Source organism: Eptatretus burgeri, chromosome 2 (genome assembly GCF_056783735.1).
Source record: "Eptatretus burgeri isolate ZD-2024b chromosome 2, Ebu_testis_v1, whole genome shotgun sequence".
NCBI classification, from domain to species: Eukaryota; Metazoa; Chordata; class Myxini; order Myxiniformes; family Myxinidae; genus Eptatretus; species Eptatretus burgeri.
In genome coordinates, this window is record NC_140962.1 from 147,701,002 (window position 1) to 147,719,602 (window position 18,601).

At 42.8% G+C, this 18,601-nt stretch overlaps 2 protein-coding genes across 2 annotated transcripts in view; one reads left to right on the forward strand and one right to left on the reverse strand.

Annotated features, from left to right (window-relative positions):
* Positions 1-3,872: 3,872 nt before the first annotated feature.
* On the reverse strand, positions 3,873-6,782 carry LOC147033487 (myb/SANT-like DNA-binding domain-containing protein 4). The gene is given in 4 exon segments (XM_085856146.1): positions 3,873-4,048; positions 4,050-4,180; positions 4,471-4,665; positions 5,400-6,782. Coding segments are annotated over 4 exon segments (711 nt in total). The 5' UTR covers positions 5,758-6,782; the 3' UTR covers positions 3,873-4,021.
* A 1,203-nt stretch (positions 6,783-7,985) lies between these two features.
* The window catches only part of LOC147033488 (uncharacterized), a 48,157-nt gene continuing 37,541 nt past the window's right edge, over positions 7,986-18,601 (forward strand). Inside the window, exons 1-2 of the mRNA XM_085855691.1 lie at positions 7,986-8,163; positions 14,170-14,322. Coding sequence (XP_085711817.1) covers positions 14,197-14,322 — 126 coding nt within the window. The 5' untranslated portion in view covers positions 7,986-8,163; positions 14,170-14,196. The remainder of the gene's footprint in view (positions 8,164-14,169; positions 14,323-18,601) is intronic.

Here is an 18,601-nt window from a genome sequence, read left to right on the forward strand (position 1 = left end):
TTTCTTCCCCTCATGGGAGGGGTAATGGGCTTGGTCAAAACACACAACATCAACCACACAACACCCCTTGACAAGACCCCCACCTAGAGAACTCCGTATACATGCACACAATCCACCATCAATGCTCAAACTACCTAAAAGTCTTAACATCTCAAACCCCTCTATCTCCATAACTTCCAGGTACCTAATTCCAATTTAAACTAATCTACTTTTCCACTGCCACTACCTTTCCATGGAAGCCATTCCATACGTTAACTACTCCTTCAGCAATATGTGCTGTCTTTGTGCCAAGTATCAACAAAATCGGTCCAGACATGTCCAAGATATGGTTGTGAGAGCACGCACGGACACGAAAATCGGGACCAAATCCATAAGCCTCCATTTCGGACTAAGTCCAATGGGGGCTAATAAGCCTGCCATCTCACTTTCTTCATGAACCACTCTCCTGGTGCTACTCCACGCTGGTCCTCGCCTGTTCTTTCCCTCTGTTATACTTAAAGAAAGCCTTGCTATTATGCAGAATATTCTTAGCCATGTCCTTCTCAGACTCTCTTTTGGCTTGCTGAGTTATTTTCTGAACTTGTCTCTGTTTACTCCGATAGTGATATAAATCTAACTCCACTCCTGTTATTTTAAACCCAATATATGCCTTCTGCTTTTCCTTAATGCGTTCCTTATCTCACTGCTCAACCACCCTGGTCTCTTTCTGCTTCTTGTTTTACACGTCATTGGAATGTACTTTCTCTGCACTCTACACATTTGCTCATTGAAGGTTTCCCATTTTCTGAAGCTGATTCTCCTATTGTTAGCTTATCACAATCTATATTACCCAACTCTCTTTTCACTCCCTCAAGGTTTGCCTTCCTGAAATTTTATAGCCTTAATTCTACTATCCTGGACTCTGACCATAAATATAATATTTGCACACACGTCATGGTCACTTGATCCTCAGTGCTGCTCGACCACCACCTCCTCCACCATATTGGTATCATAACTTAAAAAGAGGTCTAACACTGCACTCCCACTTGTGGGCTTATCTACAAACTGGGTTAAAAAGCAATCCTGGACTAAAACGAGGAAATCCTCATCTGCTCTGCCCTTTCCCATTTCCTGGACCCAATCGATCCCTGGCAAGTTAAAATCCCCCATAATTAAGCAATACTCTTCCCTTACCACATGCCCTTTTGAATTCTTCATGTTCTCCTCCAACCTACTCTTCCTTCACACCCGGAGCCTTATTAAAGCATCCTACCAGTATCTAAATGTTTTTACAATCTCTCAATTCATACATATTCCTCGACATTAATTCCCTCCTTAATGTCACCCCTTTCTCTAGATGCAATGCTGTCTTTTATCCAGATTGCTACTCCTCCTCCTCCTCCTCCTCCTGTTTTCTTCTTTGTATCACACCAATACACCTTGTAGCCTTCTATTCCTCTCCTCCAGTTACTCTCCTGCTTAAACCACATCTCACTGACTTCAACTATGTCGTACACCTCGCTATCTACTTTGGCCGCAAGCTCTTCCATCTTATTATTTAAACTTCTGGTATTGGTATAGAATATGTTTAACTTTTCCCTTCCTGAAATTCTATTTTCTTGCCTGGCCTTACTCATCACAATTACATCATCAATTCCTTCCTCAGTAACTTCCCCACCTTCCACTGAACTAAAAAAGCCTGAATTCCTTCAATTCCGACTGCAAACCTTGCTGCCCCCTTTCTATTTAACATACAGTCATCATTCTGGAAATACTCTCTTTGCCCACGAAATAATTCCCACTGCTTCTTAAATGTAAAACCTTCCTCCCTACTCCATTCGTCCAGTCAATGGTTGACATATATCACTCTGCTCATAATTTCTGTGTCACTTCTTAATCTTTGGAGAAACTCAGAAAACATAATCTCACAACTCTCTTGTTTTCAACCACTTACACAATACAGTATCTTGCATCTATTTTTCAAAACCTCTCAGTAAACTTTCTCGAAATATTTTGCTCCGAGGTGTACCACAACCAACTTCTTCCGACCATGACCCGATATGATGTCATGTACCCTTCCTTCAATGTCTCTAACTCCTGTTCCTTCAAAACTGCACAGAATTCTGTGTCTACGATCCTTCCTGCAGAATGAAGAATCGACATATTTCATAGTCTCATCACCCACAAAAACTATCTTCCAGACCTCATTCCTACCAATCTCTATTGCTGTAACCTCACATCCACTTCACTCACTGCACCTTCACCATTGCTTGCACTTACTGCACCTGCACTCACTGCATATTCACCACTGCCTGCACTAACTCACCACGGCCTGTACTCGCTGCCTCACCACGGCCTGTACTCGCTGCCTCACCACTGCCTGCACTCGTTACCTCACCACTGCATATTCACCACTGCCTGCACTCGTTACCTCACCACTGCATGTACTCACTGTCTGCACTCGCTGCCTTACGACTGTCTCTACTCTCTGTACCCTCAGCACTGCCTGCTCCTGCTGCACTATCACCACTGCAAATATCCTCAGCAACCTCAATCCATAACCGTAACCAACTATTATGTACAAATTTCTCACATTCTGCTACTTGCTGCAAATTATCGATCTGTTCCTTCGTCCCAGTAATAACTATCCTTAAGTGGGCTATTTCCTCACTTCCTACAACAATAAGAACCCTCTGCTTCCCCCAATTATTGATGTGGCCCACATTGAGTATCCATCACATTTTATGTACTCCTCTTCCTTTCTTCTTCGCTCTCTATTTACTCCCTTTTTCACCACCATATTCCCAAGGCCCCGACTCACTTAAACGCCAAACTTAAGACGAGCCAATCACCTTCCTGAATACTGTTAGGCAGTATCCATTCCATATATGGACAAATCCTGCACGCCCAAGCAGTCGGCTGTGATAGTGGCGTGAATCATCCACTTCCTCCCTTGCTGTCATTGTAGTAAACATGCCATCTAACACTTCCTTTTCTACCCAGAATTCATCCATTGACAAAGGGGGGGACATGTGGAAAAAACACTGCAGCCTATCGAAACAAAATTAGACGAGGCTAGCAGGCGATATAAAAGAAAAATAAACCAAGTACGTGCGCGACTTTTGGTTCGTTTGTATGGCTTGAGTGGACTATGAGGGTCCATGTGTAGCATTGGGCATAAATCCCTGTTAAAGCTTTGCATCACAGAATGCACTGGTTGGTATGCAAAGACAGGACGAGGCAGAATCTGCAGAGCTTACGTTGAGACTATTTAAGCCGAGGGGCCCAGATGCACACACCGGGCATTAGCCCCATTGGTATCACTTTGCTAGTTGGTATGTATGCAAGCTGCATCATTATTTAAAGACAAAGAATTGGCCTTGCGTTGAATGCGCATCGAGACAATCCTTAAGTCTATGAACCCTCGATCTATATTAATTGTCCAAGTTAACACAAGTCTCCAAAGATAGCCAAAATCAACACATCTATCAAAACCCTGCAAAAAAAACAAAGTGTGCTGAGGCCCTTGTAACAATATGGGGGAAGAAAAAGGCCAACAAACTTTTAGTGGATAAAACGTTTTATTTACACATCATCTTTGCCTCACACAATGAACCATTCAAATCAAATAAATTTCCTCGAAAAAAGCCTGGTGTTGGCTTAACAGTTGAGGTGGTTGGCTTAAGATCTCGGTGTCTTGAGTTCGACCCTGTCATGCTGTTAAAATAACACCAGGTGGGTTGACTTAACCTGTCATCCTTCCGAGGTCGGTAAAATAAGTATTGGCTTACTGGAAACGGGCACTGCATCAGTGGCACAGCTGCGCTTCCAGAAAATAATGCATCCAGCAGACATAGGCTGCATATGAAACAACATTCCCTCTAAGATGACCACATACCCAAATCATACTTCAGCTTTTCAACTTCTAGGATTGCTTTCGATTTCTCTGCTTCTAACAATTTATTTTTCGCTGTATGTTTTTCTATTTTCGACCGCATCCATTGCTTAAAGAGGACGATCTCTTCGTCGGTTTCTGGAGTGATCACCAACTGCCACTTCCGCGCCTTTTGTTCTGAGCCATTCACCACGTTGGAAGAGGAGGGAAAGTGGTGCTTGGACACTGACAATAGCCAGGATATATCAAAGTCTTCTTCTGGCCTTGGTACCGTTGCTGAAGAGGAGGCCACGTCTGGGACATGGACTGCAGATATCCAAAATCAATATGAGAACTAGTATTTCACATTCAAGGCATTTGTTATGAAATTATGTTCACACAGTCAACGTGTACGAATGTTGTGGCATCTTTGCATAAGGGGTAGATAAGTGGTACGTTAGGGGTTAGGTAGGGTGTAGATAACAATAAGCTCCAGCCTGATTGTCTCAGCATGTTTTTTTTTTTTTTTAAGGGAGTACAATTATTATAAACTTAAAAGAAAAAACACCATGGTGACACTCATATCAGGTGGTATCTTCATTGTAGGTTATATTTACCTAAAGTTCTGTCCCTTGCCGGCTCAGTTCCATCTCTCTCCCCAATGATATCACCCAATGGTGCGCCGTCAGTTCGGTCCACGACCGGCTCTGTTGTTACATCTCTCTCCTGGAGGGTCTCATCCAATGGTCCATCTGTGCTGATCCCAGGAGTGGAGCCATTCCATTGTGTGTCAAACCTGTCTTTCCCAGCAACTGAAACAATGTTTATCACAAACAGGTTTTTTTAGTAGCACAAGTGAGTGAGTTTGTGTTTCAGGGTTCAACAGCACAATATCAAGGTGACTCATTAACATAATCTACTCCATCATGCTGATGAGGAAGGAAAGCTACACAATTAGGATCCAAAATATGATTAAATGTTGTTAAGAGTTTATAATTTAACACCAGAATTATATTGTTTTTCTTCATCCAGGCACGTGGAAAGGGGGGGGGGGGGTAGGACATGGTGGGGAAGGAGTTGGATGGGTGGGGGTGGATTGGAATGGTAGTGGTGGGGGCGTGGGGGTTGGGAGGGTGATGTCGGGGGGGCGTGGCAGTGGTGATTGGGAGCGTTGGGGTCAGGAGGATTAGGTCGTGAGGTAGACGTTGGAAGAGTGAGGTCAAAGGGAGGGTGACAGGTGAGGTAGGTGGGGAGGGGGGAGAGGATTTTGAGGGAGAGGCTGGGAGGATTAGATCGTGCATGAGGTGGAGGCTGGGAAGGTTAGGTCATTAGGTTGTGGTTTGGAGGGTTAGGTAGAGGGGGTTAAAGTTGGAAGGGTAAGGTCGAAGGGAGGGGGAGGGGTGGAAAGTGAGGATGGGGGAGGTTGGATGATGGAAAGGTGAGGAGCTCGAGTGCGGTTGAAGGGTGAGGTGTCGGTTGGGAGGAACTTGAATGGATCGGAAGGAAAAATGATGGGTGTAGATGTGTGGTGTAGCATTGTACTTACCTTCACTATGGTGACTTCCATCGCTGCGATCACCAATAATACTCAGAATGAGTTCCAAGTAGGGAAAATTCTTGGTGGGAAGTACACCCCCAGTCATTTGCTGCTTCTTCACCGTATGAAGGGCTTGCCATCTTAAATCTTTCCATTTTTCTTTTAGACCCTTCTCAGTCCTTTCAATTCCTCCATTAGTTGAATTTACGTTTGCCGTAATTGTTTCCCAAATGTTTTTTTTCTTCTGTCCGATCACGCACGACTTTCGGCTTGACATCAAATATGTCTTAACCCTCTCGATCTCGACTAACAAACATCTGATCTCCTTGTCAGAGAAATTACTCTTCCGTTGCCTTCTCACAGCCATGTTGTCAGGTCATGTTGACGTTTCTGCGCATGCGCAGTGAAGGGCGGAGACCTGAGTGGCAAACTAGTTCCCTCTCTAACAAGGACAGGAGGAGGAGGAGGAGGAGGAGGAGGAGGAGGAGGAGGAGGAGGAGGAGGAGGAGGAGGAGGAGGAGGAGGAGTAGGAGTAGGAGTAGGAGGAGGAGTAGGAGGAGGAGTAGGAGTCCTGAAGTTTTATCCACACGTCCTGATGGTCCTGATGGTCCTGATGGTAATGATGGTGATGATGGTGATGATGGTGATGATGGTGATGATGGTGATGATGGTGATGATGGTGATGATGGTGACCGTCAGGACCGTCAAAGCCTGCGGTATTATTACCAACCTATGGTTGTTTTCACACGCTCTGTCCTTTTAAATGCCGAGAGTGAAGCAACGAAGCAGCACATTTCAACAATAATAGATTTGAATGACCCAAATAGGGTTTCGAACCGTCCACCACTTTGACCCAGAACGAAGGGTCAAACCATGACGTCATTGAGGCCGATAAAACAACAGGGAGATTGAACTTTACACTCGGAATGAAACGTTTACACCGCGAGGAGATTTTAAATGTGTCTTAGAGTTAGAGGGTGAGTGTGTCTACTGATTGGAGGGTGAGTGTGTCTACTGATTGGAGGGTGAGTGTGTCTACTGATTGGAGGGTGAGTGTGTCTACTGATTGGAGGGTGAGTGTGTCTACTGATTGGAGGGTGAGTGTGTCTACTGATTGGAGGGTGAGTGTGTCTACTGATTGGAGGGTGAGTGTGTCTACTGATTGGAGGGTGAGTGTGTCTACTGATTGGAGGGTGAGTGTGTCTACTGATTGGAGGGTGAGTGTGTCTACTGATTGGAGGGTGAGTGCGTCCGGCTGAAACCTGTCTTGCAGGTGGTTGGAACTGTGAGGAGGTTGGGGTTAAAGGTGAGGATGTGGGGTGGCTAAGGATGAGGTGGTGAGTCAGTAATTGAAGGGTGAGGAGGTGGGGGGGGTAAGGATGAGGATGTGGGGTGGTTATGTGTGAGGAGGTGGGGAAGGGGGAGGGGTAAGGATAAGGATGTGGGGTGGTTAAGGGTAAGGATGTGGGGTGGTTAAGGGTGAGGATGTGGGGTGGTTAAGGGTGAGGAGGTGGGGTGGTTAAGGGTGAGGAGGTGGGGTGGTTAAGGGTGAGGAGGTGGGGTGGTTAATGGTGAGGAGGTGGGAGGTAAGGATAAGGATGTGAGGAGGTGGGGTGGTTAAGGGTGAGGAGGTGGGGTGGTTAAGGTTGAGGAGGTAAGGATAAGGATGTGGGGTGGTTAAAGGTGAGGATGTGGGGTGGTTAAGGTTGAGGAGGTAAGGATAAGGATGTGGGGTGGTTAAGGGTGAGGAGGTGGGGTGGCTAAGGGTGAGGAGGTGGGGGGTAAGGATAAGGATGTGGGGTGGTTAAGGGTGAGGAGGTGGGAGGTAAGGATAAGGATGTGGGGTGGTTAAGGGTGAGCAGGTGGGAGGTAAGGATAAGGATGTGGGGTGGTTAAGGGTGAGGAGGTGGGGTGGTTAAGGGTGAGGAGGTGGGAGGTAAGGATAAGGATGTGGGGTGGTTAAGGGTGAGCAGGTGGGAGGTAAGGATAAGGATGTGGGGTGGTTAAGGGTGAGGAGGTGGGGTGGTTAAGGACGGTAAGTCCTTCAGCACCTCACGATCTGAAGGACGAGGTGGTAAGTAGGTAATTGAGGATGAAGAGGTGTTAATGTAAGTTGTCACGTGTTTAAATGAGGTGTGTTGATGCGGTGTATTGTACGTACCTTCACGACTGTGACTTCCATCGCAGTCATCATCAACAATACTCAGAATGAGTTCTAAGTGGGGAAAACCGTTCACCTCAAGGACATCCCCCATCCTTTTCCGGTTCTTCAGCACATTCGACAATTGATATTTGAGTTCTGTCCATTTTTTTTTTTTAAACCCCTCTCGGTCCTTTTTATTCTTCCATTACATAAATTTGCGTTTTCTGTAATTGTTTCCCAAATGTTCTTTTTCTTTTGAATCGTCGCGGAACACTGGTCCTCCGACAAAATATCCGTCCTCGCACTCGCGATCTGGAATAACAAACATCGAATCTCGCTGTGAGAAAAATGACTCTTTAACTCCTTTTTTCGGGGCCATGATGTGAGCCAGTGACGTCACGTCGAGCTTTCTGCGCATGCGTAGGAGACCGAGAGTGGAGAGGAAAACCCGGAGATGGAATGGACCGCGGACTTCATGCTCCCTTAAAACTCGTTTTAACCTGTGTCTTAGGAGGTGTGTCCGTGTTTGTAGTGATCGGAGAGGGCGGTCAGCTGAAGCTTGTCTAGGACCGGTGTTGGATCTATTCACGGACAAGTGTTGTCTCGTCCTACTGGAGGAACTCTTCACAGGCAAGTATTGTCGAGTACTGGCGTAATATGGAATCGGCAAAGCCTAGAAGCGAACGTAGAATTCTTCTTACATTCGCTTCTGACTTTACATATAACTTGTTCACTACTATATACTTGCCAACTATACCGTGGTACATGTAAGCGCCATTTTGACGCAATTTCCGGTTACTTCGGCCTGGATTCGGGATCAGCGATCAAATAATGTTAATCACGATTAAAAAATATTTTTTGATGATGCGGGAGATATCTTTATTAAAATTAACTTTGGGAAAAAAATAATTGAATAAATAAATAAATAAACGATCACTTCTGGTCAAGAATAAAAAAAAAATTAAAAGTTCCGGAAAGAGTTTCAAAATCACTCCCGGTAATGTTAAATACTAAATAAACACTTTCTGTCATGAAAAAAAATCACTTTCGGAAGTATAAAATTAACTTTGGGAAAAAAAGATAATTGAATAAACACTTCCGGTCATGATCTCCCGGCATGCATCATTCCCCATGACAAAAAACCGGAAACAAAAAAAAAAACAGAAGCAAAAAAAAAAAAACGGAAGCAAAATGGTCATAGCCAACGACACGGATTCACAATTGGCAGGGTATTGTGTTGTTTTTGTTGTTTCTTATTCTCTCATTTGCACGCGTCAAGTAATATTCACAAGATAGAAATAAAACGCAATCGTGTTAATACACCGCACAGCGTTTAACAACAACCGGAAGCAAAAGGTCATAGCTAACGATATGGATTCCAAATAGCCAGGGCTATTTTGTTTTTGTTTTTGTTTTTGTTTTTGTTTTTGTTTTTGTTTTTGTTTCGTATTCTCTAACGTGCACGCGTTAAGTATGAAGCTCACTTCGTTCGCTATAATTAATCTATTCACAGACCATAGTCTCGTCTAGTCTTGGCATTGGATCTATTCATAGACGAGTCTAGTCTTGCCCCAACGTTGGATATAGATACAGATGAGACTATTCTACTCCTGGTATAGGATATAGTCACAGACTAGACTATTCTACTCCTGGTATAGGATATAGTCACAGACTAGACTATTCGACTCCTCGTATGGGATAGAGTCACAGACTAGACTATTCTACTCCTGGTATAGGATATAATCACAGACTAGACTATTCTACTCCGAGTATGGGATAGAGTCACAGACTAGACTATTCTACTCCTGGTATAGGATAGAGTCACAGACTAGACTATTCTACTCCTGGTATAGGATAGAGTCACAGACTAGACTATTCGACTCCTCATATGGGATAGAGTCACAGACTAGACTATTCTACTCCTGGTATAGGATATAATCACAGACTAGACTATTCTACTCCTCGTATGGGATAGAGTCACAGACTAGACTATTCTACTCCTGGTATAGGATATAATCACAGACAAGACTATTCTACTCCGAGTATGGGATAGAGTCACAGACTAGACTATTCTACTCCTGGTATAGGATATAGTCACAGACTAGACTATTCTACTCCTAGTATGGGATAGAGTCACAGACTAGACTATTCTACTCCTAGTATGGGATAGAGTCACAGACTAGACTATTCTACTCCTCGTATGGGATAGAGTCACAGACTAGACTATTCTACTCCTGGTATAGGATATAATCACAGACTAGACTATTCGACTCCTCGTATGGGATAGAGTCACAGACTAGACTATTCTACTCCTGGTATAGGATATAATCACAGACTAGACTATTCTACTCCTCGTATGGGATAGAGTCACAGACTAGACTATTCTACTCCTAGTATGGGATATAGTCACAGACTAGACTATTCTACTCTTCGTATGGGATAGAGTCACAGACTAGACTATTCTACTCCTGGTATAGGATATAATCACAGACAAGACTATTCTACTCCGAGTATGGGATAGAGTCACAGACTAGACTATTCTACTCCTGGTATAGGATATAGTCACAGACTAGACTATTCTACTCCTAGTATGGGATAGAGTCACAGACTAGACTATTCTACTCCTAGTATGGGATATAGTCACAGACTAGACTATTCTACTCCTGGTATAGGATATAGTCACAGACTAGACTATTCTACTCCTAGTATGGGATAGAGTCACAGACTAGACTATTCTACTCCTAGTATGGGATAGAGTCACAGACTAGACTATTCTACTCCTGGTATAGGATATAATCACAGACTAGACTATTCTACTCCTGGTATAGGATATAGTCACAGACTAGACTATTCTACTCCTAGTATGGGATAGAGTCACAGACTAGACTATTTTACTCCTCGTATAGGATATAGTCACAGACTAGACTATTCTACTCCTGGTATAGGATATAGTCACAGACTAGACTATTCTACTCCTAGTATGGGATAGAGTCACAGACTAGACTATTCTACTCCTAGTATGGGATATAGTCACAGACTAGACTATTCTACTCCTGGTATAGGATATAGTCACAGACTAGACTATTCTACTCCTAGTATGGGATAGAGTCACAGACTAGACTATTCTACTCCTAGTATGGGATATAGTCACAGACTAGACTATTCTACTCCTAGTATGGGATATAGTCACAGACTAGACTATTCTACTCCTGGTATAGGATATAATCACAGACTAGACTATTCTACTCCTGGTATAGGATATAGTCACAGACTAAACTATTCTACTCCTAGTATGGGATAGAGTCACAGACTAGACTATTCTACTCCTAGTATGGGATAGAGTCACAGACTAGACTATTCTACTCCTGGTATAGGATATAATCACAGACTAGACTATTCTACTCCTGGTATAGGATATAGTCACAGACTAGACTATTCTACTCCTAGTATAGGATATAGTCACAGACTAGACTATTCTACTCCTGGTATAGGATATAGTCACAGACTAGACTATTCTACTCCTAGTATGGGATAGAGTCACAGACTAGACTATTCTACTCCTAGTATGGGATAGAGTCACAGACTAGACTATTCTACTCCTGGTATAGGATATAATCACAGACTAGACTATTCTAATCCTGGTATAGGATATAGACACAGACGAGACTATTTATTCCTGGCATAAAATGTAATTACAGACTCGTCTCGTCTACTCCTGGCATAGGATATAGTCATACATGAGGTGAGTCTACTCCTGACATAGGATTTATTCATAGACTAGTCTCGTCTACTCCTGGCACCGGTCTTATTCATAGACTAGTCCAGTCTACTCCTGGCACAGGACTTATTCATAGACTAGTCTAGTCTACTTCTGGCACAGGTTTTATTCATCAACTAGTCTAGTCATAGACTAGGCCAGTCATAGACTAGGCCATTCATTTTATTCATAGATTAGGCCAGGAGAAGGACATGGCTAAGAATATTAAATATAATAGCAAGGCTTTCTTTAAGTATATCAGGGGAAAAGAACAGGTTAGGACCAGTGTTGGAGTGGAGGAAGGAATAGCACCGAGAGAGTGGTTAGTGAGGTAAGTGAGATGGCAGGCTTATTAAACAGGTATTTTTCTTCAACTTTTACACAAGAACAGTCGGGAGAATTGCCAATAGCTGAGTGTATTGATCAAGGAGGTGAAGAAGGGCTTTTACAGAAGATCCAGGTTGGAATGGAGGAAGTAAAGGAACAGCTAGGTAATCTTAGAGAAGAGTAGGATCCGGGTCCAGATAATATGTACCCGAGAGTATTGATGGAGGTGGCTGAGCAGGTAAGCGAGATGTTAACGGATATTTTCAATAGCTCACTGGAGTCAGGACAGGTAGCGGAGGATTCGAGAGTAGCAAATGCAACACCACTATCTAAGAAAGGATCCAGAGAAAAATTGGCAAACCGTAGACCTGTTAGCTTGACTTCAGTTGTGGGGAAGTGCCTGGTGCTGTCTTTGTGGTTAGGGTGGCGGCTTGGGATCCTCGGGTCCTGAGTTCAAGTCCCGATGGCCGCTGAATGAATACACCAGGGGGTTGACTCAGCCTGTCATCTTTCCGAGGTCGGCAAAATGAGTACCAGTGTCTACTGGTAGAGGGGCACTGCATCAGCGACACAGCCGCGCTTACAAGAAATGATAGCTACCCCGGCAGCTAAGCTGCCATACGCAAGAAGAGGAAGTTGTGGGGAAGGTGTTGGAGACATTAATTAAGGACCAGACGAGGAACCATTTAAACAAATACAAAGTATTTAATGGTAGTCACAATGGGTTTACCAAAGGTAGTTCCTGTTTAACAAATCTTTTAGAGTTCTATGAAGCAGTGTCTGATTGGGTGGATGAGGGAAAGGCAGTGGACATAGTATATCTAGACTTTAAGAAGGCATTTGATAAGGTACCACATCGGAGGTTGTTAGCCAAGGTAAGGGTTTGTGGAGTGGCTGGTCAGGTAGCTAATTGTATTGCAAACTGGCTTCGTGATATGAAGCAAAGAGTGGCTGTGAGTGGGAGGATGTCTTGCTGGGAGGATGTAAGTAGTGGGGTACCTCAAGGATCAGTACTCGGACCAATCCTATTCATTATTTGCATCAACGATTTGGATAATGGGGTAAAGAGTAAGCTTTTCAAATTTACGGATGACACAAAGCTTGGAGGTAAGGTGGATTGCAGAGGGAGTAGTGGTCAGATTCAGGAAGGTATTGATACTTGTATAACTTGGGCAAAAGATTGGCAGATGGAATTTAACCCAAGCATTTGTAAGGTGTTGGGGATGGGAAAGAATAATGAAAATAGCTGAGCAGCTACAGCTAAAGCGAATGGGGTTTTAGGTTGTATTCGGAGGGGGATGAATTATAAAGCAAAAGAGGTGGTGTTAGCATCGTACAGGAATTTAGTGAGGGCCCCATCTAGAATATTGTGTGCAGTTTTGGTCACCACAACTTAGGAAGGACATTGATGCCATAAAGAGGGTTCAGTACAGGGCTACTAGATTGATTCCGGGCCTAGCTCGACTCAGCTATGAGGAGCGGTTGCAGGAGACGGGACTTTAAACACCAGAAAGGAGGCGGTTATGAGGAGATATGATGGAGATATGATGGAGATGTTTAAGATAATGAAAGGTAGAGATAAAATAAGTGCAGATGAATTATTCAACAGAGTAGACAGTGATAGAAACTGGGGTCGCAGCTTGAGAGTAACGAAGAGGAGAGTTAAGACGGTCGTAAGGAAGGGGACTTTCAGTCAAAGAGAGTAGTTAATGCATGCAATGGTCACCCTGGAAAGGTAGTGGCAGCAGAAAAAGTAGATCAGTTTAATTTAGAATGAGATAGGTACCTGGAAGTTATGGGGATGGAGGGGTATGGGGATATTGATCAGACTTTCAGGTAGTTTGAGTATTGATGGGTAATTGTGTACGGAGTGCTGTTGGTGGGGGTATTGTCAAGGGCGGTTGTGTGGTTGATGTTTTGTGTTTTTAACTTTGGCCATGCCCCCTCCCTGACGGGGAGAAAAGGAAAAAAAACAAACAAACAAACAAAAAAACCTACAAAATTTTTTTTGCCATTAATTAAAAACATTTTTTTTTTGCATTTTCTTCCTTGGATCTTGTGTAGATGGGTTGGTGTGGTGTTCGTGCAGGCATGATGGGCTGAATGGCCTCCACCTGTGTTGGATTTCCTTGTTATCCTTGCTGTTATCAGTAATAGGAATTTATTAAATAGAGTTTTGTGTTGCCTGCCAGATCTGGGCTTACAATATTCCAGTAATTACCAAGATTAATGTTCCACAAAATATTGAGCCACTGGGTACCCAAGTCTGAGCCTTGACTCGTCCGTATCAGTATTGGAACATTTGGTGTCCATTCTACATTTCCAAGTGGAAGATAATCCTGAAACATTGAGATATAAGCAAATTGATTCATATTTGGTAGAGTGACCAAGGAGTTCAAGTTCATATTAACAGTTCATTTAAATAGAATGTCGAATCAAGGCTTGTGGACAAGCCAGTTTCTTTCCAGATTCCTTGAGTTTTCGAAAAATTTGTAATGTCAGTAAACGGCAGGCAAGTGTATAACGTAACCTCCTTTTTTACTGTACTGCAGGCATGGCATAGTTAAACAAGGTGTTTTATGAAAACGAGTAAAACTGGAAACTCAAGAAAAATGACTTCACCGATGAAACAACTGCTTCCTGCTGGCTCTCTCAACACAGTGATGGATAGACTGCTCCATATGCTCATCATTCTCTACCTGACGGTATGTTTTCCGATGAATATGGAGAGATAGAGATAGAGATAATTAATTATTTCATGCATGCTCTCAATTTGTTATGACTTTGCCAGGCCAGGGTGTGTGTTCAGTTACCAAGTTTCTTGAAGAGCACTTGCCAAATGGCTTAAGCACTTAAGCAAGCACTCCAACCAAATGGTTGATAAAGAACGGCTGGCTTGGCAAGTGCTACCGAGCTGCTTGGAAAATGAACACACCCCTTGAGTATGCAATAAGCATCACAAAAAACTTTTTTTTTGTATACATAGTCGAGGCTCGTGGAAGAGCTCGTACTAGATCACTGAACAGATTCGGACACAACAGGACAAAAGGAACAGTGGGGGTGAGGAGCGAAGGTATAAAAAGATCATGCTTTTGGATTGAAGACTATCTAATATGGTGGTGAACAGCTGTCACCACCATAATTGTCACCAGGGAATAATGGAATTGAAGAGAATGTGGAAGTTGGTTCCACAGGTGGGGAAAAAATAAGAGGTACTTAATTCCTAAGCCTCCATGACAACGTAGAGTCCAAAACATATTTAGGAGTTACATGTAAAAAACAAACAAATTTAAATTCATCAGGAAAACATGATTATTGTGTTTCAATTTAGCATAAAAGAGTGTCTTAGAATGTAAAAATGTAAGGTTACAATTACAAAATTTCCCTGTCATTGGAGGGGGGACACTTCTCCCAGACCCCAACCCCTCTCGGTCGCTTCGCTCCTTCGCACCATGAATCCTTTCCATCCTACCTCTTTTTCTTCTTTTAGTGCTGCCAAGTATATGGAAGTATGTGGAATTTTAGCAAATGCCACACCAAATGCTACCAAGAAGTATCAAATTGAGGACTGTGACAACAATCCACACAAGGGATGTGTCGTCAAGATTGACTTTAAAACAGTTAAGACATTTTACGCCAAACTAGCATATACCTGTGCTCCGCACGGAGTTGAATGGGTGGCAAAAGGTGGATGAAGCATAATAGTTGATGTTATGGGAAGCTGGGGAGGGTGTCATTAGGGATGTGATGCACTATGGTTACCTGTCCTTAGTTTTCTAAAGGACTTCCCTGTAGATGACATTTTGAGTGAATGTCTTGTTGCTGAATAGTCCTTGTGAGGAATTATTGTCCACTTTGATAGACATATAGGAGTAACCTTTTGCACGTGAAAATGCAACATATAGTTGGCCATGGGAGAACACGGGGGCTGGGAGGTATATTCCGAGTTTGTCAAATGTTTGGCCCTGGGATTTGTTTATGGTCATCGAGTATGCGAGTCTGACTGGAAATTGCATCCTCTGCAGTGTGACTGGAAGGTTGGCGTCTAATGGGGCAAGTTTAACATGATATAGGCCTAGCCCTAGACTGAACAGGAGCAGTGGAGGGTGACCGAGAATCAGAATGCAAATTTCATTGAACGGCACTTTTTGCCGCACATCCGACGATTGAACACCGCTTGGACGCTTTAATTTGAAGATCACACATGCAAGACACAACACAGGTAACGATGGCGGTTGATATTGACAATTAATGTAATGAACGGCAGTTGTTTGGGTGCATCCGAGAATCGAACACCTCTTTAATTTGAACAGTTAACACGCACGCATTCAAGGTACAGAATCTATTGTCTGACACCGCACTTTCGAAGAACAATGAAAAGAAGAGAATCCGGGCAATGAAGGGATGACCTCATACCCGTTCCCTGGTTCCCCCTACCTTCAGATTATAGCCTTTGATGTTATCTGGACGTAGGCCTATTGCAACTTATTTTGGGTGTTTTTAATATGTACGTTGGATTTCAGACACAAATTGACAGTCGAAGAGGGCGTGTTCAGTCCGGGAAAGAGCCAATCGGGGTACATCATGTTGGCAGAGCTCTGGCGCTCATCGTTCCCCTCCTTCCACGCTGATTTTTAAAACATGACAACCATTGCTGATGTTCTGAGCTATACTATTTATTATCAGTTGTGTTTATGTTCAGTGTTTGATGCAATGAGTGCTCCCTTACTCGAGTTCATATTTTTTTGGATAGATGGCAGCACTTACCGGACGGACAGCAGTTCAGCGATGGCGACCGAACGGGAATAAATGCGGCCGTCGATGGGTTGAAAATCTTGTTGAAGCCATGCTGTCATCCAATTCCAGCTTCGAAATTTAGTGCATCGTCTTTGTCACATTAAGAAACCCCAGTATATGGAAAATGAGCACATTCCTGCCAGCGGTTTCGGATGAGAAACGTCAAATTACGCGCAGACGTTAACAGAAATAATATATTTTTTAAATAAATCTTTACTTTAAATGCAATGTTTCTTGTGACATTTTTTGTGTCAAATTCACCATCTGAGGTAGTCAGCATGTGCAGAAGAGGGTTTTACATTGCAGATGCTGTTTTCTCGGAGTGGCATTACCCCTCTCAGCGGTGACGTCACACGTCACCATGCAAACGAATGTAAAAATTAGAAAATCGCCCAACATTCCCAAACCTGTCCATCTGGCACGATCTCACATAGCCCATGCTGTTCATTAGACCACAGACCATCCGCATGCCGAAAGTGGTGACAATCCGTCCGGCAGTTTTGGAGGAGATTCGTCAAATTACACGTAGACGTTAAAATAAATAATATATAGATTATAATGAGGACTTTTCTTTCATCACATCTCTGTGCTCTTAGTTTTTGTGCATTTCAAAAAAAACAAAAGAATCTGCATTTTCCTATTAACCTTTTTTTCCAGCTTTCATATTGAATATTTTTTCGCTTTAATCTGTATAATGCTCATTCTTGAAACAAACTTGCAATGTCTGCATTCTTCCAGTAGTTGCAACATTATTCAAAGATTATGACCTCAGGCACCAAGGTTTGGACACTTGTGATTTAAATCCAAATGATGCGATCACCTGTGGAGAGCATGAAGGAATTAACGAGTCAAATAAATGACAAAGAGAACGGTGTTTAGAAGATGTCAGGTCGACTTGTTATTGACAATGTCAAAACATCGAAATAATATACACGTAAACCAAACTGACGCATACTCTCTGCAGTAACCCTCTTCTTGTTAAACTCCCCAAAAGCTCATTGCACACCTCCACTGATTTGTTCCTCTTTTCTCTTACCTGTGGAACCAACTTCCCCAGTCTGTTGAATCCCATTCTTCCCTCCAGTTTCAAGACAGCTGTTCACCACTACTTCAGGTCACCCCCATCCCCTTCCGCACTCATGATCCTTCTACCCCCAAATTACTCCATTCCCAAGTATTCTCCTTTTCCAGCTTATTGTGATTTTCCACCCCTCTCCTTCACCTCTTTTTGTTTGGTAGTTGCTGGTTAATTTGTTCCTTTTCTGTTTCATTCCCTCTTTCCCCTTCCTCCTCTTGCTGTGTTTTATTCAGCTTGTGTGCAGCTTGTTCACCCCCATGTGTCCTCTCCCCTTGATCTCAATCTCGCTTCTACTATGCTGTTAGTGTTTCCCCCTTTCAGTTTTGTTCCTTTCCATTCTTCTCTAGCTCTTCCATGAGCCTCAATTATGTACAGTATACAAAAAATACAACAAAAAACAACTAGAGAGTTTATACGAAATTCTGGAATCATAGGTTGATTGTGTATTTTTTTTTTGTGTGCAACAAAATTCCAGAATCAATGGCTTTTACTCCAGCAAATGCTCAAATTGTAATCCGTGGTGTGCTTTGCAGTTATAAACTCGGCATTTTGTAGTTTCAAAGACTGCATGCAGTGTAGCCATAGTGATTTTGTTACATTCCTCTCGAATACATTCTTTCAATGCCTCTATTGTTTGTGGACAGTTTGCATACATAACAGATTTCAGGAAAAAAAGCAAACAATTAACCTATGATTCCAGAATTTTGTTACACCTTGTATATACAGGAGAACCTGGCCATTCGCAGGGGGTTACATCCTGGAAAATCTCTGTGAACCACAAATCCACAAACCTAGAGGGTATTGAGGAAATTAGGGTTCGGGACTAAAGCTTTAAAATTTATCCAAACTGTCCCCTTAATTAACACATTTGTGCATTGTTTTTCTGGTATTTATTTTCATGAATAAAATACATTAAAAACATAAAATAAATTTTATTTTCTTGAGTTATTAAGATCGTGAAACTTACCTTTAATAATGATGCAGATGATAAACTTGATACAATAATGTGATGGCGACGTTGATGATGGTGATGATATAGACGAGTTGATGGAGATGATGGTGATGATGATGTTGGAGGGTTTGATGGGTAATTGTGTTGATGGCCCATG